General features: G+C 39.0%; 2 protein-coding genes across 3 annotated transcripts in view; one reads left to right on the top strand and one right to left on the bottom strand.

Moving 5' to 3' along the window:
• Positions 1-14,078, top strand: part of ABCA1 (ATP binding cassette subfamily A member 1) — a 129,590-nt gene extending 115,512 nt beyond the window's left edge. The window contains exons 41-51 of one of the 2 annotated variants that reach the window (XR_011600075.1): positions 504-633; positions 2,409-2,529; positions 2,934-2,996; positions 3,442-3,548; positions 4,202-4,343; positions 5,393-5,527; positions 6,216-6,319; positions 7,517-7,609; positions 9,306-9,549; positions 10,043-10,337; positions 13,466-14,078. Coding sequence is in view for 1 of the 2 variants with exons in the window: in XM_070938540.1 (XP_070794641.1) it covers positions 504-633; positions 2,409-2,529; positions 2,934-2,996; positions 3,442-3,548; positions 4,202-4,343; positions 5,393-5,527; positions 6,216-6,319; positions 7,517-7,609; positions 9,306-9,549; positions 10,043-10,183 (1,280 nt within the window). In the remaining variant the exon portion in view is untranslated. Of the gene's footprint in view, positions 1-503; positions 634-2,408; positions 2,530-2,933; positions 2,997-3,441; positions 3,549-4,201; positions 4,344-5,392; positions 5,528-6,215; positions 6,320-7,516; positions 7,610-9,305; positions 9,550-10,042; positions 13,017-13,465 lie in introns of those variants that run through there. The other variant, XM_070938540.1, reaches the window with a different exon arrangement.
• A 1,127-nt stretch (positions 14,079-15,205) lies between these two features.
• On the bottom strand, positions 15,206-25,606 carry LOC139313137 (protein NipSnap homolog 3A-like). The gene is made up of 6 exons (XM_070938538.1): positions 25,418-25,606; positions 21,319-21,523; positions 18,693-18,851; positions 17,791-17,940; positions 16,362-16,448; positions 15,206-16,253 (listed from the first exon to the last, which is right to left on the bottom strand). The coding sequence occupies exons 1-6, from the start codon at positions 25,604-25,606 to the stop codon at positions 16,177-16,179; spliced, it is 867 nt and encodes a 288-aa protein (XP_070794639.1). The 3' UTR covers positions 15,206-16,176.
• Between the last annotated feature and the right edge of the window lie 373 nt (positions 25,607-25,979).

The following is a 25,979-nucleotide window of genomic DNA, read 5'->3' as shown; positions in this document are numbered from 1 at the left end:
AAAGGCAGAGACTTTCGTGAACTACAGCTCAGTTCATTAGATGCCTGGAATGGCTAAACTGATGTGGTTTCGGGCAGAGGGGAACAACGAAAGAGAAAATAAGGTGGGGTGATTAGGTAGATATGGGCTACATGTAAGATAAGTGACAACTCCTTCATCAATTAATCCTTTTAATATATTAAAAAGCTGTTGCATTTATTGAGATAGCCTGAAATCTTTTTTTTTTTAAGTTTGAAAAGGTGCTACTGGGCTCTTTCTGATGTTTGGCTATCATAGGCTAACAGACTTCCCCTACAATGTCTGTTTTATAATGCGTGTCTTAGTTTTCCTAGCCATGAAAAGAGGAACAGAATTATGCATTCTCCATCCCAATCAATATTAATTTATCACTTCATTTTGGCACATTGTATTTGAAACATCCATGTAATGGTGGAAATACACAGCAGTGGCTTCTTGGGGATCTTTGTGAAGGCTGAACCAATTTATCTGCTCTCTCTGACCAGGTGAGAATCGCTTTGTCTCCCCTCTCTCCTGGAACCTAGTTGGGAGGAACCTTTTTGCCATGGCTATAGAAGGAGTTGTGTTCTTCCTCATCACGGTGTTGATCCAGTACAGATTCTTTATCAAGTCAAAGTAAGAAATCCTCTGTAGCAATCAGTTCCTAGCATGGGAAGGGTGCATGGATATTTTTGGATTAGGCAGAGGCATGAGGTCCTAAATCAGGCACCGACAATCTAGTGCCCTCCAGGAATTTTGGGAGGGTGAAAGTTTAACTCTTGTTGATTCCCAGCTCATGCAGCCAAATGTAAAAAATTATTAAAAAGTTATAGCGCTAAACCTATAGAGGGGAACATTTTACTGTAGGTAATTGTCGGGTTTACGACCCCTCCTTCAGCAATTGTTCTTAGTTAATAACGATACTAATTGAGAGGAATTTAAGGCCAGTCCTTGTAATTGTGGCTATTCCATGTCCCCGCAGTCATGTGATTGTGATTCGGGCACTTTGCATCTGGTTCGTAATTACAACACTTGCACGCAGCATCCCACAATCACGTGATTGTCATTTGCAAACTTTCCTATTGGCTTCCTACAAGCGAGTCAAATGGAGAAGCCTGCAGGTACAGGAGGTCACAAGTTGCTCCTGCTTTTTTGCCCACCCCCATGCTCTGTGACATCCATCCACCTGCAGTTCTTGCCTGCTGGCCTGGGACTCCTTCTGTGGTTCTTAGATTACATTGGCATCCAGGACTGCTGAGATTGCTGTCGTTAAGCAATGCAGTCACATCATGTTGCACTTTAAAACTTTATTGCTTAGCAACAAGAAATTCTGATCTCCATTGAGGCCTACCTGTAATGCCTGTTACAGAAGAACAACAAATGTCCCCACTGAAGGGGTTAGAAGAGGAGAAATGAGGGATTAGTGTTAAGATCAAAAACTCTACCTTCATTTTTTATACTAATAACTCAAATTTATTTTAGAATTTACCATAGACCTGGTTTCAGTAATACTCCTGGAACTTCATAGACCTTCATTTTCCCCCCAACCCCATCCATTTTGTCCATATTTTCTGCTCATTGTACTCTTCCTTTGCTAATGTACCAAAACCAACTTTTCAATTTCAAATATCTCAATTATCCAATTTAATGCTTCACCCCAATCTGTCAGTTATTTCATATAATTCATGGAAGCAAACCTAGATTTGTCAACAAGCAAATCTTATTTGGGAAGCATACTGCTTTTAAAATATGGCATAGATCAGTGGTGAAACTCAATTTTTTTTACTACCGGTTCTGTGGGCGTGGCTTGGTGGGCGTGGTGTGGTGTGGCTTGGTGGGCGTGGCTTGGTGGGCATGCCAGGGGAAGGATACTGCAAAATCTCCATTTCTACCCCACTCCAGGGGAAGGATATTGCAAAATCTCCATTCCCTTCCCACTCCTGGGGAAGGATATTGCAAAAACTCCATTCCCATCCCACTCTGGGACAGCCAGAGGTAGTATTTGCCAGTTCTCCGAACTATTCAAAAATTTCTGCTACCGGTTCTCCGACCTACTCAAAATTTCCGCTGTTGGTTCTCCAGAACCTGTCAGAACCTGCTGGATTTCACCCCTGGCATAGATGTTTTTTCTCTGGTACTGATGTTTGCTACCATTACATTTTTAGATGAATGATTAAAGCATCTTGGGAGTTCATTTTAAAATGTTAAGGCGGATGGTAATTTTTGGGATGTGCCTTGGGCTTGCCTTTAAGTGTGAGTTTTAATTTTCATAAATTGGGAAAGAGGATCAACTAAGTTCCACATATTGGGATGGTGTCCAGTAGTGTATCCGTTATGTAGCACAATTTGAAGTTTGAATGTTGAAGTAAGTTTTAACACAATATATTCCTTTTTCACCCTGTTCCCCAAAGGCCTATCCATGCAAAGCTTCCACCTGTAAACGAAGAGGATGAGGATGTGATTAGAGAAAGGCAGAGGATCATTGGTGGTGGTGGGCAGAGTGACATCTTAGAAATCAAAGAATTAACCAAGGTGAGGGAAACAACAAATTAAGTCGTGCGTGTAGGAAAATGGCATTTCTCTTTGAACATTTATACATCTTATCAAAGACTAGATTCTGAAACCTGCTGTTGATTGTCACCTAATATTGCTGTTGAAAAAAATTTCTCCCATGAGGGAGTAACTATAAATCATTAAATGTGTAAATTGATGTTACCCTTTCACTGGATATAAAAAGGCAGAACAGAGTTGCTCACATGTTAATTTCTGCGTGGTTTTCCTGAAGAGGCTTGTAGTTGATGCAAATGGAAAAAATTAATAGAAAGGAAGATAAAAATCTGGAAAATCTTGCCTGGAAAGAGAAGAGAGGTGAAGGGATACAATTTGTAAAGCTGAATTGTTGTAATCTACAAATCAATTTCTGTTACTGTTTCCAGAAGTACAGAATGAAACAGAAACCTGCTGTGGATAGGATCTGTGTTGGAATCCCTCCTGGAGAGGTAAAGCTTTACAGTCTTTCTGCTTGTAAATTTAATATTTTATTACTCAAACACTAAATGGTAAATAAATAAAGCAATTAATTGAAAAATTCACATGGAAGGCCTGTAGTAATGGAAAGGCTTAAGTACATGGCTACATCATGGTAGCGATGTGGAATGGAAGTGCAAGAGCATTTAAAATTATCACCATGTTTTATATAATAGGCACTGCTTGCCTGAGCGCCCCTCCTGAATTTGGGAATTTTATAGGATAAATTTAGATATAAAATTAAGTATCTTGGCTACTACACTACAGAGGGACATTCATAATGCTTGGATTCTTTCTAAATTTCAGAACAAATTAAATGGTTCTGAGATCCTGGCATTACTGTCGGGATGCATGTAAGGGATCTGTAGGGAAAGATGGGACATGGTGTGCTGATATTGTAACTCTTAATGGTTTCAGTGCTTTGGGCTCCTGGGCGTGAATGGCGCAGGGAAATCTTCCACTTTTAAGATGTTGACTGGAGACACTGATGTTACAGGAGGAGATGCTTTTCTGAAGGGAAACAGGTATGAAGAAAACTTTACAGATAGAACTCATTTAGCAACCACAATTGGGAAAAGAAATTTGGTTGTTAATTGAAGCAGTCGTTAAGTGAGATTGCAGCTGTTTTTTACTTCAGTTTTCCTTGGTTATATATGAAGATCATAAATAGAAGGATTAGTAGCAAAATTACTGTCTCATCACCATCACTGCAAATGGTTACTAAATGAAAATTACCTTTGGCTTTATCTATTCACCCATTCACAATTATAACTTAGCCCAGAGTTCCCCAACCTCTGGCGGCTTGGAGGGTAGGAGGGGCAGGTGCTTTTATGCGCACACACGAACAGGTCCGGAAGCGCTCGGCGACGCTACCACAAGTGGTGTGTGCGCGCGCACGTCCTCATGCACTGCACTGGTCAGTCACTCATGCTGCCTGGTGGCCAATAGGCCGTGGCCCTAGCCCCACAGGTTGGGGACCCCTGATTTAGCACGTAGCACTAGCACTTAGACTTATATACCACTTCACAGTGCTTTACAGCCCTCTCTAAGCAGTTTAGAGTCAGCATATTGCCCCCAACAGCTCTACTTCTGCTTTAGATATTCAAGTCTGAGAATTCTGTCAGACAGCTGAAGCAAAACTGGCAAGTCTTTAAGAAGCGGTCTCCTTTCTTCACAGTATTTTGTCTAACATCGAAGAAGTCCATCGGAACATGGGCTACTGTCCTCAGTTTGATGCCATTCAGGAATTGCTGACTGGGCGAGAGCACCTCGAATTCTTTGCGCTCTTAAGGGGAGTTCCTGAGAAAGAAGTCTGCAAGGTAAAATGATACAAACCGGAGAAGAACCACCCAACTTAATTGCCACCACAAATTCCCCATGGCTACTAATTAAATGGAGTGTACATAAATAAGCATATACTTCCTGTCTCTTAAAGGAGACACAGCATTCATGCTTTGTATGTTTCACCATATGTTCTTATTGGTGGCTTAGAAAAATAATACAAAATTATAAGAAAAAACAAATAAAACAGAAAAGATAGAAATACCATCTATGTCAAATTCATTTGTAGCCCACCCTATATCATTTCCAAGCTAAATTCCTTCCTAAATGTGGGGTATTTTACAATCTGGTCTATGGGGATTGAAGTTCCCTTTCTGCAGGGGAACTTCTGATTGCTTCACAGTCCTGTTTTTTGTTTTCATTTTATTAATTGCATGTGTGCCCTCCAGAGTCATTTGTTGAGATGAGGAAGGAAAGGGAAGGGAAGAAGGAAAGAAGGAAGGAAGGAAGGAAGGAAGGAAGGAAGGAAGGAAGGAAGGAAGGAAGGAAGGAAGGAAAGGTCTTTCTTAGATTGCTTCTTGTATTTTCCATTCTCAGGAAAGGGAAATTGAATCTAATTTGTTAAAAATTATTTTTAACTTTCTTATGCCTCTGTAACCCACCATGAACCCTCAGAAAACCCAAATGTTCTTCAATATTGTCTGTTTGTGGGTATGGACCATACTACGTTGACTTAGGATATACAATATAATGAGCCTATGCGGATTCAAAGACAGAAAGGGGATTTGAAACACACAGGGATATGCACATTGCATTGTCTACAACCCTTTCAACCTGATGCTTCTTTTCCCACACAGCAGCTTCAAAGGGAAGCCATGAGATTTAGGAAAGATGCAGCTACTTTAAAGAATTGCAGGCAGACACAATGTGAGCAACCTCCATATTCACAACAGCATTTTTACTTTGAAAGGGAAAGTAATGCCTAGTCTTAATAGATAGCAGATTTAACGAACAGGAGTTAAAATGTCCTCTGTTCTAAATTACGGAGACCGTATTTCAGTTCTCATGTTGCTTTCCCATCTGGCAGGTTGGTGAATGGGCTGTCCGTAAGCTAGGCCTTGTAAAATATGCTGAAAGATATGCCGGCACCTACAGTGGTGGGAACAAGCGCAAGCTGTCTACTGCAATGGCCCTAATTGGGGGGCCTCCTGTGGTCTTCCTGGTAAGTATAGACATGATCCCTATAGTAACCCATCTCATTAAAACTAGGAAGATACCATAAAGAATGTCAACCAAAACTACTTTGCTGTCAGAAGCAGATTATGAATTGCACCCCGCTACCTCTATTATTGGAATCAAATCATAATGTTATCTTGGCACTTGACACAAGCCATAAGAATAAATACAATTCACTACCAATTTAGCTCATTAAAATTGATATGATATCTCATAATTCAATTGAGATACAGTAGTTGATAAAGTTCATTTTTTCAATATTTCAATATTCTATTTCTAGAATCATTGGCACTCCAGAGTTTGGTTAACAACTCTTGTCCCTCATTGTGAGTCATACAGTCTGTGGTTATATGACAGTCATTTAGCAGTGCCTTATGGACTATAATATCTCCTTCTGCATGTTGGCAAATAAAAGAGGCAGCTTCTATCTCCCTACCACACTATTTGCAGAGTAATTTTTTTTTAAAATGAGAAAAAAATTCAAGTGCCAATTGCACTCAGATTTATTAATAGTCCAGTTTTTCCTCTAATTTCATTTAGCACCTTATTCCAGGAAATGTGCAGTATGATTGAATATTAAGCCCTTTTCTTCTGTGGTTAAACCTGGTTGACAATAAGAACTCTACTATGGCACTAATGGTGAAACCAATGCATTTAATCTGTGTCATTTGAAGGATGAGCCAACTACAGGAATGGATCCCAAGGCTCGCCGCTTCCTTTGGAACTGTGCCTTGAGCATCATCAAAGAAGGAAGGTCCGTGGTCCTTACATCGCATAGGTAAGTGATAACGGCGTACAAAAACTGTTTTGCATGATTTTCAACTTAGAGCCCATTTACGCTCCCTTCAATTGTGACATCTGTTAGAAACATAACAGAATGTTCTTGATGTAAATTTTGCCAGGAGGAAAATGCACAAAAAATTAATGGCACAACAGATCCATCTACCCGAGTAAACATAAAAAAAAAGTAGGGCAGAATAGGCTAATAATCTTTTCTTCTTTTACATATGGCCACTTAGTAATAAAGCAGAAGATGCACTTTCTGAATTTTTATTTTATATTAGGTAGCGTGGCTTCCTTAGACCAGCAGAAGGCAGTATATCCACCTCCACAGCTATCTCTTTCTTATGGCCCTTGTTACTATATACACAGTATGCTTCTTATGGATCTAAGCTTTTGTGTGTGTGTGTGTGTGTGACCAAGGAAAGCACTTGGGGGGGGAAAGGGAAGGTTTTTGTCCATGAAAAAGCTTGGATCCTTATGATATAGGTCCCTGCTAGAATAGCTAACAGTGGGAAAGGACTGATTCTCTCACTTACAAGAAGATATTTTAATATCTTAAAGGTAAAGATTGCCCTCCCACATATGTGCTAAAGATTCCAAAACCCTACATATCCAGAGCTACCTATTTCATGGGGAATTAAAACATATGTGATTTCCAAAAATTACTAAATATGTATGATTGTTAAAGGGGAAATAATCAGCATGAAGACAGTAAAAAGTAATTCCAAAGTTTATAAATAGATTGATATAATTAGGAGTTGCGTACAACAGGAGAGTATTTTAAACGATGTTGTTTAATAACTTTTACTGATTTTTCTCCTTTTTCATTGTTACTTTTTCTGTTTTCTGTTTTGTTTTCCTTTACCTTTATGTGATTATAGCATCTATGTTTGGAACAATGACAAACAAGAGCAATTTTGTATACATTTCTAGTTATTTTTCAAGATGACATAATGAACTTAGTTTTATTAATGAATGATTGAAATAATGAATTTTAAATTCTGATAATTCGAAACTATTTCCCCTTTTTACTTGTTATCTACAGTGTCTCTTTACATTTCTTTTTCCTTTTATGTAATTATTTATTCTTTTCCTTTAATTGTTATAATAAATACATCCTTTAAAAAAAATGCTGAATATTTATAATGTATAATGAATGTGTATAATGAATCTGGTTTTCTTCCCCAAATAGCATGGAAGAATGTGAGGCCCTCTGCACTCGAATGGCAATTATGGTGAATGGACGGTTCAGATGCCTTGGCAGTGTCCAACACTTGAAGAACAGGTAAAACTGCTTAGTCCCTCCTGTTTTTATGCAAATATATGCATTTCTGTTTTGAAAGATGGATAGCGCATGGTAAGGTTTTTATAATGACTTCAACAACAACAATAACAAAAAAAAAAAAAAACACCACCTTTGCATGAAGTCCCAAAAGTGCTTTTTCAGGAGGCAACTGGACTTTCTTGGGGGTTTTTTTGAAGATGTTTCCCTTCTCATCCAAGCAGCTTCTTCAGCTCTGACAGGATAATGGGGAATGGAAGGATTTATAATCCTTGCAGGCAGCTGGACATTTGCATCCTTTTAGAGGGTCGTTGAAAGGATGCAAATGACCAGCTGTCTTCAAGGAATATAAATCCTTCCATGCCCCACTATCCTGTCAGAGCTGAAGAAGCTTCTTGGATGAGAAGCAAAACATCTTCAAAGAAAAAACAAGAAAGTCCTGAAAAAAGCACCTTTGGGACAACCATGACTTGGATGACTGAGAATCTCTATAGACTTTCTGAATGAAGTCAGCATTAGATTTATTTCATAGGATTTGGAAGGACTGTGATTATCTAGTCTTCTGCAATATGCAGAAAAAAACACACATTTAAAACATTTATGAGTTGGGTTGTCCAGACTCTTCTTAAAAGCCTGAAATGGCTTTTTAAAAACCTTCAGATATGTCCTTAAGATAGACTGCAGATAGACTGTTCTGTTTATGTACATACATATCTTATGAGCAGAAATTTTTCCTTATTCCCTTCCTTATTTAAGCAAAATTTAGGCAGCTGCAATTTATACCCATTACTTTTTATCTTAGATCCTGTAGTCAGAGAAAATAATTCTTTTCAGGCAACTGCCCAGTTTTCCAATTCGCTAATTTATTGGTTGAATTTACTCACATTTACACTTAAGGAAGACAATGTGAAAAAAGGGCAAGTTTAATATTACATTTTACCTATCTTCCTGGTAATATAAGGGAATTGAAAGGATGTCAGAAAGTTAAGAAACATTATTCACTATTCCATCATTTAACTTCCATTGAAGAAGAACACTTAAGATTATAATATCTAAGCATATGCCTAATAAATCTAATCAGGTGTTAGCTGATCATATACAGATACTTGCATTGCTGTCCTTTTTGTTTATTAATGCGTTAACTATAAAATAAATAACAACTCGTTCCTGGCATAGAATTCCCTGTAAGGACATAAAGTAGGACATAAAGACTTGTAAGCTTAACATTTTCTGGATCATTCATAAATCAGTGAAAATGAAATAAGCTTATTCTGAAAATTTATTTCAAAATCACAGATACATCATTTTCTTGTGCTGTCCAAATAAAGACACATCAGGACCTTGTTGTTTACATTACTTTTCCTCCTTATGTTTAGTTGTAAGTTGCGTGGACACTTTGGCATTCATGCCAAAAATAATTAATGAATACTTGAAAGTACATGAAGCTGTAATCATATATATTAGATCCTCATCAAAGAAAAATGGTTGTCCAAATTTGATTTATCATGGATCAATGAACATGTTGAGGCTTTTCTCATTAATCTCCAGGACTATGATTATGTGCACTTTTGAAATCAATGGTGGGTTTTTCCATGATCATAAATGACCTGTGAGAAAGCCAGAAGACATTACAGCTATGATGTCCTTTTCTAAACTTATGATAACCATGCTGAGTGTCCCTGCTTTCCTTATGTTTTAGGTTTGGAGATGGCTACACAATAATTGTACGAATAGCAGGGGCGAACCCCGACCTAACCCCTGTTGAGAACTTCTTCAAGCTCGCTTTTCCAGGAAGCATGCTGAAGGAGAAGCATCGCAACATGCTGCAATATCAGCTCCCATCCTCCCCATCATCCCTGGCTAGGATATTTAGCATCCTCTCCCAGAACAAAAAGAGATTCCACATAGAAGACTACTCCGTTTCCCAGACCACACTTGACCAAGTAAGTTGATAGCATGAAATTTGGGGAGGACGGGAAAAAAACAAGTCTTAAGATCTCGCTCCTCGATCGTCATCCTGAGCTGTAGTTTATTCTCTTTCACACTTCAGTTACTACTCTGTTTCCCTGAAAATAAGACATCCCCTGAAAATAAACCCAATCGGGCTTTAGAGCACATGCGCTAAAATAAGCCTCCCCCCGAAAATAAGCCCTTCCCAAAAACATTTAAATGCAGAGCTGGAAATCAGGCAAGATGGCAAGAGGAGCCCCATGTTGCTCCATGCACCCCAAAATAATAAGACCTCCCCAAAAATAAAGCCAAGCGCTTATTTCGGGGTTCAAAAAAATATAAGACAATATTATTTTTGGGGAAACACGGTACCTTGGTTCTTTCTCTGTTGGTTGATATTCATTCCCGTCACAATAGGTGACAAAGAGGAATCAACATCTCCCTGTGATGAGCTCATTATTGATGCCCACTTTTGTGTTCTCTCAGGTATTTGTAAACTTCGCCAAGGACCAAAGTGATGATGACCACACAAAAGACTTGTCGTTGCACAAAAACCAGACTGTGGTAGATGTAGCTGTTTTGACTTCCTTTTTGCAAGATGAGAAGGTGAAGGAAAGCTGCGTATGAATAACCTTTCTCAGAAGGACGCAATAGTCGCACTGAGCAGAAGCAGAAGGGGAAAACGTTCATCCTTTCTGTACTATGGATGGGATCTTCCCAAGTGGAAACAGATCGAGGCCGAGGAAGTGGAGATGGAAATTATAAATGGAACGTTGTACTGGTAATCATTCAATGCAATGCAATTCAATGCAAACAAAACAATATTCCATTACAGAGGCAGGGCCTCTGGGAGGTGTTGCCTTGTTGTACTGTTCTCTAGTGAAAGACTTGAACTTAGCTATTCTTACATTATAATTCTGTGAAACTCTAATATGGTGCCACTTGCTGCTACGTTGTCTTCTGCCATACTCCCAGTTGTTTCTACTTAGTATGTTTTGTGTTAAGAATTACGTTAACAACAGTTCAGAGATTTGTGGCCAGTGATTTATTTATTCACCATGCTAAGGTAGGCACAGCCCCTCCGCACAGGGAAAGGAACTGCTTGGGCACTACATCATTGCTGGCAATGAATGCATCAACAGAACCAGTGGCCAGCAGTCACACCCAGTGCGATATTGTGGCCTTATTTAAGTATTAGCTATTGGCCTGGTTGACCCATACATGTTCGAGGGGACACGTATGAGAACCATTAGGGGTCTTAGTAGTTGGCCATGAAGCACACCGTCAAAATAGGCTACTTTGAATTCAATGTTTCTTAATGGCTTGTAGGAGAATCAACGATTAACGATCAAAGCATCTGAGGTAATTTCTGTCCCAATAGTATGGTGACCAATTGCTTGTTTTCCCCCCCTTTGCTTTTGTTGTGGAACTGTTGCTGTTTTTAAGTTTCTTTACTTAAGCTTGATTGTTGATATGTCTATTTCCTTATAAAAGTACTATCAGTAGTAGAGACTCAGCAATCTCTGAAGAACTCTCTATTATCACCCATACTAGGGTATCTGTTTTCCTGCCTACCACAAAATATCTAAATGCATATAGCATTATTTCCATCAATGTTGAAAATCTTCAGTTATATCATCACATCTGTCCTGGTTTTCATATAATTTTAAATCATACAACGTGGCTCTCCTACTTTGCGTAGCAGAGATGATGTTTCAGGGTTGTGGTTGGAGAAAGCCGTCCAGAAAAAAAAAAAGCTAGGGTCTTGAAGACTTGAGTTTCCATAGTCTTTCTATTTCTCTTACTCTATGGCTTTTATGTAGCACATACACTGATCTCCTACTCCAGATAGGGATTGAAGGTAGGCATTAAAAGTTGGATATGTGGATGACAAGCAACTAATATATATATATATATTTTAAAAAATATGGTCCATTTTTCAGCAACTGTTTATTTGGAAATTTATATGGAAGCTTTTTTTTTCCAGTCCCCCCAGATAGTATCTTTAAATAAAAAGCTAGGAGAAGCAAAATGGCTACAAACATCTTTTTGTAATACTGGATAACAAATCAATACTTGTGCTCATCACGGCTGGCGTATACTAATATTTCAGACATGTCCCAAGCCAGGTAAAATTCTGAAATGATTAGTTGCACTAAGTCCTTTTGAAGTCTGCAGGACATCAATCTGAATCCTGTGCACTCTTTTTTGCACCCAACTTTCAATGACCTGCAATTTAGTTTCTCTCTTTTTTCTCTCTCTGTCTCTCTCCATATAAGTAGCTATTTTTTCTACAAATATAAATGCTCTATTTTAGTATAATTTTAAAACACATTTGCAAATTTAACACAATTCAAACGGAGGTAAACATTAACTGTACAATCCCTTGACACAACAGTAACTCAAAATAACTGGCTTAGAGTTAAATGACGGCTGTGTAAATTTGCAATGTAAGGCTGAAATCCTATGCAAGGTGACCTGGCAGTTAGCTCTACTGATCACAATGGGACTTCCGTACAGGAATAATTGCATATTCCCGTTACTTTCAGTGGAGAGCATTGAAATCCTTACTGATCTGTTTCATTAGAAATAATGATTTCTAGAAGTGCTTCTTGCTAAGAATGGAGATGCAGGATAGGTTTGTTTTACCACAAAATACTAGTAAATCACTGCATACAAATTTTCCTTCGTATCAGATGTTAGCCAAAATTATCCTAATTTAGGAGTGTCAAATTCAATTTCATTGAGGGCTGCATCAGGGTTGTGTTTGACCACGGGGGGCTGGGTAGGTGTGGGTGGAGTAGGCATGGCCAGCTCGACGTCCTGCAGCCCACATGTGGCCCTCCTGGGCTCCATTTTTGGTTGCGACTGCCTCCTGCAGCCCTCTGCCAATGAAAATGGAGCCTGGAGCCACATCTAAGCATCCCACAGGCCAGATCCAGCCCACGGGCCTTGAGTTGACACCCCTGTCCTAACTGCTCTCTGTAGTATGATATAAAACCACTGGTCAAGGAACTGAGCAAGAATATTTACTTCATGTTATGTGATTAAAATTGCTGTTATCCTTCTGCAGTATTTGTGATACTGTAAAGATAGTTTCATATGAATATATTTCTTACAGAAGTTAATATGTATAGTAAGTCCCTATTACTGAGCTTTTCCTCCCAGTTCTGTTCCAATCCCCTCCCTTCTTTAATATGATTGGTCCTTCATTCCAAGCACTTTATGCTGGCTGTAATGGGATCTATTTTTGCACTGGAATATCTTATAAACTTTGCAAAATAATAGTTTCACATATACGCAAAAACAATCTTTTAAGTTAAAAATCTTTCAATGGACATTTTCATGGAAAAACAAATATATATTTGTATTGCTAATAACTATTTGTGAAATATTAATAGGCATCTGTTAATTGCCTTGTATCAAGTAAAGAATAAAAGTGTTGCTGGTCTACAAATCATTAAGCGTTTGTGAGATTTATGTTAACGTCAAAACTGTAAGTAGGAAATGGTATGGTTCTCTATTTCTCAATAACAAAGTATTGTAGATGTATAGTAGCTGGTTAATGCAGAATTAGAAAATGCAGTGTATGTTTTATTAAAAAATGAAGCCCACTGATTAACTGAATTTCAACTTAAGAACAAAGATATTCATGAAGAAGCAATTACATTTTAACCTGAAGAGATCTGTATAATACCAAATGAAAAATTTTCTGAGTATGGTTCAGATTATTGGTTTTACAGCTAGTCCTGGATTTAGGACTGTAACTGAGCTCAAAAATTATTGTTGTTAAGTTGTGGTGGCTATGAGGCTCGGTTGTGGTATGTCAATTTTAGGGCATAAATTAACTCTTCATCTGGTGATGCTCCATCTCATAACTGTGGGAAACTGTGCTTTTATCTTCAACAGCTGGGACCAAAGAGGGTTCTGGAGACCACGAAAATATGACACAGATGCCACGTGGGACATAAATAGTTGGTTCTGATCTCTTTGCTAAAGTCCAAAAATTCTATGGGATTGTAGTCACTGTGTAGTCCCAGATGTTATAATTCATTCATTTGGCCCCTGCTGCTTTTCTCTTCCCTCCCTTCCGCATTTTTTTATTCATGGCTTCTTGGAGGTCTCCCCACTTTCCCTTGGCAAAACGATTTCTTGTTTAATAGCATCAAGTATTTTCTTTGTGTCTAGTTGGCTGGTTGTTTTCCATCTGAGTTTCTTGGAATATATCTCTGCCATCCTTGCCCTTTCAGTTCAGGAAACCTGAGTTTTGTTAACCGTAGACTTCCTCTTACATAGTCATAACAAAGAAAGACACTATGTAATGAATTCCAGTTTCAATACTGAAAGATGAAAGAAGCAATATCTTTTAAATACGGTAAATTGTTTCAATCCTGTAACATCTAAAATAAATACCTGCGTGCAGTAAAGCATGACACTCAATAGGACATTAATTTTTCCCTCTGATGGCCTAGTTTAATGTGGGAAAGAATTTAGTTAAAATAAGGTAAAGGTAAAGGTAAAGGTTCCCCTCACAGATATGTGCTAGTTGTTCCCGGCTCTAGGGGGCGGTGCTCATCTCCATTTCAAAGCCAAAGAGCCAGCACTATCCGAAGAGGTCTCCGTGGTCATGTGGCCGGCATGACTAAATGCCAAAGGTGCACGGAACGCTGTTCCCTTCCCACCAAAGGTGGTCCCTATTTTTCTACTTGCATTTTTTACGTGCTTTCGAACTGCTAGGTTGGCAGAAGGTGGGACAAGTAACGGGAGCTCACCCCCTTACAAGGGATTCGAACCGCTGAGCTGCCGACCTTTCGATCGACAAGCTCCGCTTCTTAGCCACTGAGCCATTGCGTACCTTAGTTAAAATACACATGCCAATAAAGCAAAGTAACGTTGTGTACATATACACTCAGAGCCAGGAACACCCTTCAAAGCAAGCCTTCCCCTCCCCCCCAAAATAAACCTTGTCTGCTTTAATGCTTTGAATAGCCCCAATGAGTGGATTTTTGTGTGGTATAAAAGTGGATTTACTATCCTGGGTGCTATGCGCTGTGCTGGAAAAAGAATTCTTCTTTATGTTTGTCACACTTGTGTAGGATGTGCCTGTTTTTCCACTGCGCACACCTTGATCTCCCAGCAAAGCAGTGGTGGGATTCAGCCGGTTCTATCCGGATCATGCGAACCAGTAACAGCTACTGCGGGAGGCTCCGCCCACCCCCCCGGACATAATGCGTGACAACAGAGGTGGCAAGTGCGTGCTCACATTTGTGAACCGGTAGGGAAGGTAAATGAATCCCATCTCTGCAGCAAAGTTATCAATGCATGATGCAACAAGGGTTTTGCTTACCAGCTGGCTTATCATACAGCCTGTCCTTAATTAGGGTTGAAAGAGCGTGACTGGCCAAGGCCATCCAGCTGACTTCTGTGCCTTAAGGGAAAACTAGGTCCTGGATCTTGTTAACCCTACATCACACTAGTTCTCTGGGCTGTGCTAAAAGGGAATGAATCCTACTAGAAAAAGCATTTGATTCCACGCCAACTAACTTGAAAAAAGTTAACCACCTAGATTTTCATTTTAAGAACACTTTAATATGGGTGTCATGCCTAAAATTGGAACAACTGTTATTTAAAATAGAAACACAAAATATATATATTTCAAAAAGCCATTTTATTGTTTCAATATGTCAACAATTACATTTCAGGCACTGCAATTCGAATGATTGCTTCAAAAATACAAAAATGTGTATGCTACATAATATGCCACTGCGAGTGACTCTCTCAGAATAAATCAGTTTATTCCATTTCTGCATTTGAACATGCCAGAGCTAGCTCTGAATACATGGAAAAATTTACTTGAAAAGTGTTTTAAATTTACTTCAATTTTTCCATGATTGAAAGGGAAAGAATATCTAGTAGGGACCTGAAACTGACATACATATTATTTATAGCAAAAAAAAAAAAAAAAAAAAAAGGAAGAAAGAAAGAAAAAGGAATGAAAGAAAAGATCATGTTCATGTTTATTGAACACTTTTCATTCAACTAAAGTTCCACTGCAAAGGCATTTTTGGTCCAGTTCTACTACAGTGTCAAGTAAACAAACATAAATGATAAAATTCAGACCATGTTAGTTAGAATTTCAGGCAAATATATGTTACCTTAGAGTAATGCAGCATTTGATTTAGGAGAAGCAAAATGTACATTAAAAAACTTGACAATAATACTTTGGAGCAGTGAAGGCCATTTAGAAAAGATCCTTCACAATATGTACAGTAGTTCAGAAAAATTAACAAAAAAATATACTTTTCTTAAATCACTCTGCACTGTATTTTTGCCTTTTACAGACTTATTTTCACAGGTTTATAATTATACAAGGAAGTAGCCTAATACAAAGAATTTATGGAAGTTCGTTTTCATGACATAATTCAGTGAATTTTCATTTCACTGGGCGGAGATTAAATTTCCCATTTCCAGCAAGGGAAATAGGTATATGATTGCTACCAAAAGAGAGATTAGATTTTTATCATATTTTAGAAATGGAAAAATATAGCTGGACTATTAAAACCCTTAGATGCCCTTAACAGTGCAATGAAAAATAATTTTTGTCCCATTAAGCACTATATTTATTTTAATGGCGAAAACACTGTAGGAAGCAGGAGGCTGTTCTGCTGGGATTCCAGGAATTGAACGCTTTCTCGAACTAAAAGTAAATCACACAGGCAATTAAAAGGTTAATAGTGGTAAATATATTTTTTTCAACGAAAGAATCCCAAAGGGAAAAGGAAAAAAGGAGAAATCTTTCACTTACCAGCTGCTACTAATCGAGGATCCTCATGGGCATAATGTCTTCCAGCTGCCCGACTATCTGGACTCTCATTCCACCAAAGCACGTGAACTACAAAGACAGAAAACTACAACTCAATAACAGTGTGAATTAAATAGGCGATGTGTTTATTAAAATTGGTTTTGATGAATAATCTTTATTCGGAAAGCCATGCCTACCCCTTGTTATGGATAATACTCACTGATATTGTATATCAAAGAAATCCTTTCAATTCACACACACTACTGATAGTCACGGTAAACACATGACTATAAGCATAGGATACTGGTATATGCAATAGCATTAATTATTATGGTTCTCAGGTATCCAATAATGAAATTACTGAAGGGATTAAACTGTTAATTGAATTAAATATTAATGAAGTTAAATTATTAATTACATCAAATACTTAAATAATTGAATAGATTAAATTATTAAAGGTAACCAAATGTTTAAAGCATAATTATTAGTTATGGCGATAAACTAATGAACAGAGTCAACTTATTCTTATCAAATAAGAGAACCTGCATCTTCTGTCTTCATTCCTAACCATTTTATCAGTCAGTGCTCAAATTCTAAGAATGGACTAAAACAAAATTTCTCTTAAGAGGCAAAGAAACTGATTATTCTATGAAAGAGTAAAAGACACTAGCTTGATTTCGGCACCATCACCAATTTTTCGTCGCATGACTGTTGCGATTAGCAATGGAGTTGCCAGTCCCAATTGTGGTCAGTAACCAAGGCTACCTGTAGAATATTTCCCTTACAGGTAAACTTTTCCTCTGAGCCAAGTCTGATTCCAGGCAGCTTCCTGAACATATCCATCCAGACATTTTTGAAACACTATGCCTAGTTTTAAGGCAGGGGTGTCAAACTCAAGGCTTGAGGGCCGGATCTGGCCCGTGGGGTGCTTAGATCTGGCCCGTGGGGGCTGCCCTGGAAACAGCGAAGGATAGGTCTGCGGTGGCTCTGCAAGTGAAAATGGAGCTGGGGAGGGCCGCACGCTCCATTTTCCCTGGCAGAGGGTTGCAGGAGGCCATTGCAGCCGAAAACAGCTCGGGAGCCTAGTTTCTTGGCAGAGCGCTCAGGCCACCACAGGTGCCCTGACACGATGTCGAGCTGGCCACGCCTACTCCGCCTCCCCAAGGTCAAACACAACCCTGATGCGGCCCTCAATGAAATCGAGTTTGACACCCCCATTTTAAGGTATCTTTCAATTTTCCACACTAACCTCCAGCCCTGAGATTCTCTGGCAAGTCTCCGATCCAAGTATGAATCAGATCAAATTTTGCTTAGCTTCAAGCCCAGATGAAATCTGCCATGTGCTACCCTGAACCAAAGGCTTGTGTTTCCTTACTTCTTGCCTAAAAGATAGCAATCCTATGTTATACTGAAATCTGATAAGCAACCATACCTCGGTTGAGTAGTCCATATTCCGTATGGAAGACTCCAATCAACTTAGTATATCCACTGTTTATGTGGGCTTTAATTGCAGCTTTAAAGGACTGTCCCCACACTGCTGGTCCACCAGGTTTCATCTGAAAGGTGACCAACTCACAGACTCCTGGGAGCAGCAGCACCGGAAGAAAAAGATTCAGAATTTGTAATGCCCTCTCAATATATTATGCATATATTTTGGAAATGAATACAGATTTTGTACAAGAATGGAATTCAGTACTGAGAATATTTGAAGTTTTCATTTTTTTAAAATGTCTAGTCCTTGCTAAAATGGGGCAGTTGAAAAATTATGAAAACATCAAATATGTTTAAACAACAAAATAATATTGTTGGCAGAAATACATGGAAATCTTAAGTACTATTATTACTTTTCAATTGAAATGCTAGTTTTTCCAGCTCAGCTTCCTATTTGCCCACTTAGGAATTCTAACATGCCTGTCAGAGGATCTCTATAGGCTGCTCAACAACTTTTAAGCTGTGTGGACTTCAACCCCCAGAATTCCCCACACAGACTAGAGTTGCTGAGATTTCTGAGTTGCTGCTCTAAAGTGTGATTATGTATTGTATACATTGTACTTGCGCAAATACATATTTTTCCTTCATGAACTGAAATTATATTTTAAGCTGCACAATAATTAACAGTGATGGTAGTGAGCACACACCTTCAGTAGCTGGGCTTCTAAAGATTTCAAAAGGAACCACAAACAATTACTATAATTAAATAGCCATGGGATGATTGACTTTAAGCACAAAGTTTACTCACTACGTGACAGAACTGCACTCGAAAAAACCAGTCAGTCTACAGATTTAAAAATGCCAAAATACCCAGTGTCTCAATTACATCAACATTCAATGTACCATCTTTTTCAGAGCTGCCAAGTTCACACCAAGGGACCAGGTAAGTAATCTCATTCTCTTGTTTGTCCAACAAGGGCAGCATGTGTGAGATGTATTTTTCTTGCCATTCTTGATCTTTGGTTAATGCTGTACGGACAGCAGCCCTTTGCGCAAAGCTCTCTATAAGCAAGGAAAGATATAGTAAAGTTAGATATCCGCACTTAGCCATCTAATTTGTTATTTGTGTTTTTCAGAATGTCAAACCTATTGCTCTTTCATAGTCATTACTTCTTGTTCATCTCAAATCAGCCATTTTTTTTAGTTTTCAGATTTTATTAAAGCCATTGTTTGTTATATTCCCATGACAGATTTATCCTGTTTTTTTTACATTCTTTCTTGCTTAGAACCTAACATTGTTTTTTAACTTTTTAAAGGAACATAATATATTCAGTTATTTACAACTAACTAATAATATATTAGTATACGATGTCCTTGGCATGTTAACAATCTTTGTTTAGTCATATGTATTTTATTTTATTTTTTTCCTGTTCTTCTTGCCTCTCTTTTGTGGTTCTCTATATACTTTCCTTAAAATCTAATAAAAATATGTCAAACAGGAAAACAAAATGTACCTGTGATAAATTCTTGTGTTTCTGATTAAACTGTAAAAAAATATTCTAAATCAATCTCACCAGTTTGACTGTGACTATTAAAATGCTGGGGTATTTGACATTGGGAGATCTACTGTGCCTATGCATCTTCTTTAAGGCAAGCTTGACTTCTAGTGTTCCTATAAAACTCTCCTGTTGTTGTTGCTATTGGGTTTGTTGTTGTTTTGCAGAAGAATCAAAATATTGGCCATTGGCTTCTATGTTTTTTAACTTCCAAAGTCTAGGTTACCACTGCCCTGGAATTCTCTAGTGGTTTCCTTTGCTTAGCCTCTCAGACCAGGCAAGGTCTAGATGGGCACTGTGATCTGCTGAATCAATCAAGCATTCTAAGAACTGAATAAAAGACTAATTAATAAAGGTTCTAAGATACCACTCAACTTTCCTATCCACTCAAAGTCTTGATTTCAAATACTAGAATATTACAGGCCAGGGTGTCAAACTGTCGGCCTGCGGGCCGGATCTGTCACGTGCAGACCACGCCCACTCCAGCTCCGCGAAGGGGAAAAATGTCGCAAAACGTCACTTGACAGCAACGTGACGCAGCAAATTTGACACCCTTGTTATAGGCAGTGTCCTTTACTTCATATTTACAACCAGGGAGCCATTCAGATTCTAACCAGCTGGATATTCCTACCTTATCATTTAAGACAACAGCTCCTTCACCAATTCACCTGGGAATCATGAATAAGAAATGGAGAAAGTCTTCATCTTAAAATCTGAGAAAAATATTTAATTCAGTGCAGTTGCTGAAATCTCTGTAACCTTATCTTAAACATGTGTTTCTCAACCTTGGCAAGTTTAAGCTGTGTGGACTTCAACTCCCAGAATTTCCTAGTCAGCTGGCTGGCTGGGGAATTCTGGGAGTTGAAGTCCACACAGTTTAAATTTGCCAAGGTTGAGAAACACTGTCCTAGACTATTTCAATAAATTTTGCTGAAGAAAATCTGGAAGATACCTGCTTTCTGCAAAGGTGGAAAAGTCAAGAACCTGACATTAATCTGAGCATCGGGATTATTTTCCCTCTTTAGAATTATGTGCACCCCCAGATTCCGCACCCTTAATCAAAATGTAACTCCTTAGTTAATAAATTAGATTCACAATCTTAATGAATGTATAATCTTTCACTCTTATTTTCAGACTACAACCAATACCATTTCCTAGACTAAAAAATAGAATACAGGAGACATGTTCTTTGTTTTGGGAGTTTACTATTTTGGTTTGTAAGAGAGCAGTCTGTGCCGCCCACAGAATCAGAGAATACAAAAGTTCCAACAAGGAAGGGGCTGATGGAGCTTGAAGGCAAAATCAAATGAGCCTTATAGCATTCCCCATAATTTTGAAGCCATATTGATTCCAAATTTAGATGTGCGCTCCGACAGAAAAGCATTTTGTCAACTTTTAAGCAACTAAATTGTGAGTAACAGCTTCCTTTTGGATTACACCAAACAAGTCATGAACTTGGTGGTTGTTAAGTGAGATTTTGGTTCTTGAGGGATGATGTTTGGTTCCTTACCAGTTTCTATGGCTTCTTATTTAAACTGCACTGGCGGTACAGGAGTTTCTGCAGTGAATCTTTTCATACTGGTTGAATAATCTGAAGACATCGCATGGGAACCCAGAATAACATTACTTAATCCATTAGATAATAAGTACTATAATACACCTATGGAAACATCTTAAATGAGGTGAGGCAAATCATTCTCTTAGCCTTTCAAAAGAGCTTCCACATCTGACTCTGCTAACTGGCACGGGAGTCTAAGATGTCATGCAACCCCGGGGGCGGTTGGTAGGTTGAAGGCCTTTTAACTTTGCAATTGTTCGTTTTAACTCTGTAATTCTGTTTTCTAACTTTGTTTTTAACTATGACTTTTAATACGATTTTAGCGTTTTATTTATAAACCACTCAGAGGGATAGAAATATGACGAGCAGTACAGAAATTTGACATGTATGTAATATAAAACTATGCATACAGTACCATATTTCCAAATGTGGAAAACTTTATTCAGTCCCCCAAATTCCAGAGTCCAGTATCCGACCATTGGGGAATGAAGTGTGCGAAGGTGAATATTTTTAGTGGTGAGGTCCAGAAAATCTTTCATCTTGTTTGGCTTAATTGTGTAAGTACGAAACTCATAGAATGTGCCATCTGCCTGTCTTGGCCCTGTGGCAAAAGATGAAGCCTGAAAATAAACAAAAGAAACATACATAAATGTTGATGGGCAATAGTGATAAATTACTTATTTATTCAAATAAATACGAATGAATGCAAATAACCCACAATATCATTTTCTTTCACCTTTGCAATGTGATGCGAAAACGTAACAGAAGGACTATCACACTTCTCCAATCTGGTGCCACAAAATATAAAATCTGAAAATAAGACCATTTTGAGGCAAAAGACTAGGGAAGACTAGGGAAAGCTGGATTACTATTATAGTAATAGTGGCCAGAATTCCCAACTGAAGATATATTTAGGTTTTTTTATACGAAAGAATCAGCTAAACCAGGGGTGTCAAACTCGATTTAATTGAGAGCCGCATCAGGGTTGTGTTTGACCTCATAGGGCCATGTTGGGCGTGGCCATCTCAGCATCACTTGTGTCGGGGGCACCTATGGTGGCCAACTACTAAGGAAGGACTTCCCTGAGACCTTCCCTCACTCTCATTATAATCTCCTTCCTTCCTTCCTCCTTCCTTCCTTCTCTTCTTTTTCCTTTCTTCTTCTTTCTTCTTCCTTTCTCCCGCTTTATTTTTCCTTCCTTGTTCTCTTCCCATCTTTCCTTCTTTTTCTTTTTCTGTGTCTTTCTTCTCCCTTTTTCCTTTCCTGTCCCTTCTTTCATCCTCAAATGCAAAGGGGGAAACATATTATTTTGCTGGCAGAGAGCTGCAGGATTCTGTCGTGGCCAGAAACGGGGTGCAGTGGGGCCACGGGTGACCCCTTTGCACTCCATTTTTGCTAGCAGAGGCACTGTAGGCCGGTTCTTTGCTGTTTCCAGACTGGCCCTATGGGCCAGATCTAAGCATCCCATGGGCCGGATTGAATTTTACACCCGTGAGCTAAACTATGAAAATCACATTCATCAGATGTGGCAATAATCAATGAATGGTTGAAAATGGTTTAAAAGGAACCAACATTCACAGACTTTAGTATCATCAATGGACAGTAGTATTAATGGTTATATGCTGAATACAAGTAGGATACTGAGTAACAGAAGATGAGGAAGAGATTCTTGTGCATTTATACATTCTTGTAACAATCTGAATGGCTATTGGGTAACACAAATTGCTGTATTAGACAAGTTTATGGTGTTTTTTATTAATAGGTTCTTAGACAATTTTATTCCCTGGTTACCAATGTCAGCCTTGATTTTTGACACCTCAATAAAAAGCTAAATTTATTAACTTCGATTTTTGTACAAATGTGCTCTGTTCTTATACATCTCACTGGATTCAAACACTGCGCTGGGCCAAAATGCAATATGTTCCATTTTTGTTGCTGCAATGAGTTAAAAAAATGCCACTGTCGTTGATCAACCATGGCTTCACACAATTACAAACCCTGCCAATGATTTCAGCAAACCGTGGTTCTACAGGACTTTGTACAAGCCTGTAATTTTAGAGCTGAACTTTGGCCCCTTCTAATCTTAAAGGCATCATTGCTATACAAACTCCAGAGAGGCCACTGCACTGATATTACTAAACTGGATTTATTTTGCAATTAAATAAAATCTATGGGGCAATAAGGTCATCTTTACTCTCTAAACATTTATCTCGTCTCTGTTCAAGCTGGTAGTATTGCACTAACAATCACTCAATGCAAAGCACTGATTGCTTTACCTGATCTAACTAAAGATAGGAAAAAAACTAAAACAAAAAATGAGAATGATATATTAATTTCAGCAAGTTACTAGATAAAATAAAAATATATACAAAAGTGGAACCCAGATTATTCACTAATTACTTTTGAGTTTCAAGTATGTAAACAGTGTTCTTTAACAAACGAAAACATTTTAATCAAATTATTTCCCTATAGCTTTATTGTTGTAATTTGCCTTCTTAAAAGTTGCTGGCAACTGAATATTACAGGAGATATATAGAGCCTTCTGAGCAAAAGGAGCAATAGATGGGATACTGAATTTGGACTGCAACATTTGAAATGATCACTAGATGGCAGAAAAGAGATAAACTTGTATCGTGTATTTATCTCTTGCTGCCATCTAGTGGTTATCTTGATTTATACTTGATTGATACTCCAGATTGAGTGGCCCTTCTGTTAGAACCAGGAAGTCTGCTTTAGGCATGAAAGCCGGCTGGCTGACTCCCTGTCACTCCAATCCACCTCACAGGGTTGTTGTGGTGGTAAAAATAAGAGAAGGAAGGAGTATGTTATATGTTTGCTGCCTTGAATTACTTATAAAGCAATAGGCAGATTTAAAAAATCAAATAAATATCATGTAGTGTGCATTGGTATTAATTACTTCATGAATAAGGATTCTTTGGACACCCAACACAGAAAATGTTAAAAAATATTTAAGACTCCATATTTAATAGTTTTAAAGAAGAGTGGATTTAGCAACTGTAGCTGCTGTCTTGCGTAAGTAGAGGATTCCCATCCTCTGATCTGCATCTGGCCTATTCTAAACACATGGAAGGAGTTTCTATAGTTTCCCCATCACTTTTGTTAGTTTAAAAGTGATCTCCTAATCATCAACCCAAACCTGTATTTCTGAGTACATGGGAGATGAAGGCTTAGAATGGATACAGGTAGTCCTCGACTTACAACAGTTCGTTTAGTGACCATTCAAAGATAGAATGGGACTGAAAGTGATTTATTCACTTTCATTTTTCATACTTTATAACTGTTGCATCATCCTCAGTCACATAATCAAAATTCGGATGCTTGGCAATTAATTCGTATTTATGACAGTTGCAGTGTCCCAAGATCATGTGATCACCTTCTGTGACCTTTTGAGAAGCAAATTCAGTGGGGAAGCCAGATTCACTTTACAACCATGTTACTAACTTGTGATAGCAATAGCACTTAAGACTTATATATGCTTCTTCACAGTCTTTACAGCCCTCTCTAAGCGGTTTACAGAGTCAGCCTATTGCCCCCAACAATCTGGGTCCTCATTTTACCCACCTCTGAAGGATGGGAGGCCAAGTCAACCTTGAGCCAGTGAGGATTGAACTGCCGAACCACATGATTCACTTAGCAACTGTGCCAAGAAAGGTTGTAAAATGGGGCAAAGCTCACTTAACAAATATCTCACTTAGCAACATAAATCCTGGGCTCAGTTGTGAGTGGTAAGTTTCAAGGACTATCTGTAAAGAGGAAAATGGTAGAATGGACGACAACCACATCTGTGGACAGGCAACTAATGAGAATAGGAAGGGATGCATGTCTTGCTTCTAATTTGAGAGTTTGTGGGAAAATACTCTTTTCTCCCGTTTTGTTTTGCTCCCTTAACTGCTAGCACTTTGTTTCAAACACTAGAAAAGCCAAGTCAAGACAGAGAAGCTTTGATCCTCTTTCTTTCTTCAAAACCTTTTTTCCAACCCAAACCCAAACTCAAATCCAAATCTGATTCGGGGATCAAGTCCTTTTTGCATCCAATAGAAATTTCCTTCCAGCGGTCTTGTTTCCTCCTTCTGCACACCCAGAAACCTATGACTAGTTTTTTCTTTTTCTTTCTTTTTCCCCGTTCATTACTTGCATAAGGGATTAGTCTTTATACCATTTATGTTGTTTGTAGTTTTTGTCATGGATTGCACCAGTGACAGCTAAAACCAATTTCGTTGTATACGTGATGTACAATGACAATAAAGGCTATACTATGCTACTATACTGATACTATATAGCTTCCTCGGCTCCTTTGTCCTCTCCTCGCCGCTCCTTTTCTCTGGCGTGAGGGCAAAGATTAAACAGCAGCAACAGCTGCAGCCATGCCGAGCATCTCTTGCAGGGCCGGCCCCACCTGTTGGACGTCTGCCTGCCCCCACTAGTTCTGCGCGGCACACGGGAACTCTGTCCTCCACGCCAAGCGTCTTCCTTCCTTCCTTCCCTCCTTTTACCTGGGCACCGACCGCTCGCGCCGCTGCCGCGACTCCTCTGAGGAGAGCCCGGGGGCCCTGCGTGGTCTGATCGGCCGGAGCCCGCCAAGGTAGCAGCGCTGCAACATCAACAGCCAAGGCACGTAGCCCAGCTAAGGGCGGGGAACGGCCACTTCCTACTGCGATCTGGCCCGCCCGCCGCCGCTGCATCGAGGCGAAGCATTGGCCGAGGAGAACGTCGTGGCCGCCTCCTCACCAAGCGCAGTGAAACCGCTCTGCCTCTTCCCAGCCCTTTACCACTACGATACGTGAGGGATGAGTGGAAGATACTATCTCCCCCGGCTGGAAGCGGAAGTCCTACTTCTGGATCTGAGATGTGGGTTAAATTACAACTCTGGGCATCCTTGATCCTTGGCCGGGATTGCTGGAGCCGATAGATTGCAAATCCAGCCGCTCTTGGGGTCTCTTGAATTTAATACTAGTCCAAACGTTTTCCCGCGAAACTCCAGGGGACACGCTTGAGCGAAGGGTTGTTTTGCGAAGTGATAGAAATATTACACGTGGGGGAAGTGGGAGTTCTCAG

Source organism: Pituophis catenifer, unplaced genomic scaffold (assembly GCF_029215685.1).
Source record: "Pituophis catenifer annectens isolate HBS135680 unplaced genomic scaffold, rPitCat1.0.hap2 SCAF_2, whole genome shotgun sequence".
In the NCBI taxonomy this organism is placed as follows: Eukaryota; Metazoa; Chordata; class Lepidosauria; order Squamata; family Colubridae; genus Pituophis; species Pituophis catenifer.
The sequence above is the reverse complement of the archived record's forward strand: the minus strand, read 5'-3'. Positions and strand labels throughout refer to the sequence as shown.

Bases quoted from the DNA above. Each gene is read 5' to 3' on its own strand.
- LOC139313137 (XM_070938538.1), bottom strand. From the start codon at position 25,606: ATGCAGCGGCGGCGGGCGGGCCAGATCGCAGTAGGAAGTGGCCGTTCC. The intron at 18,852-21,318 runs GTACTGTATGCA...CCTTGCTTATAG, and splicing joins TTTCCACATTTGGAAATATG to AGAGCTTTGCGCAAAGGGCT. The intron at 16,254-16,361 runs GTAAGTGAAAGA...ATTTACTTTTAG, and splicing joins TCCTCGATTAGTAGCAGCTG to TTCGAGAAAGCGTTCAATTC.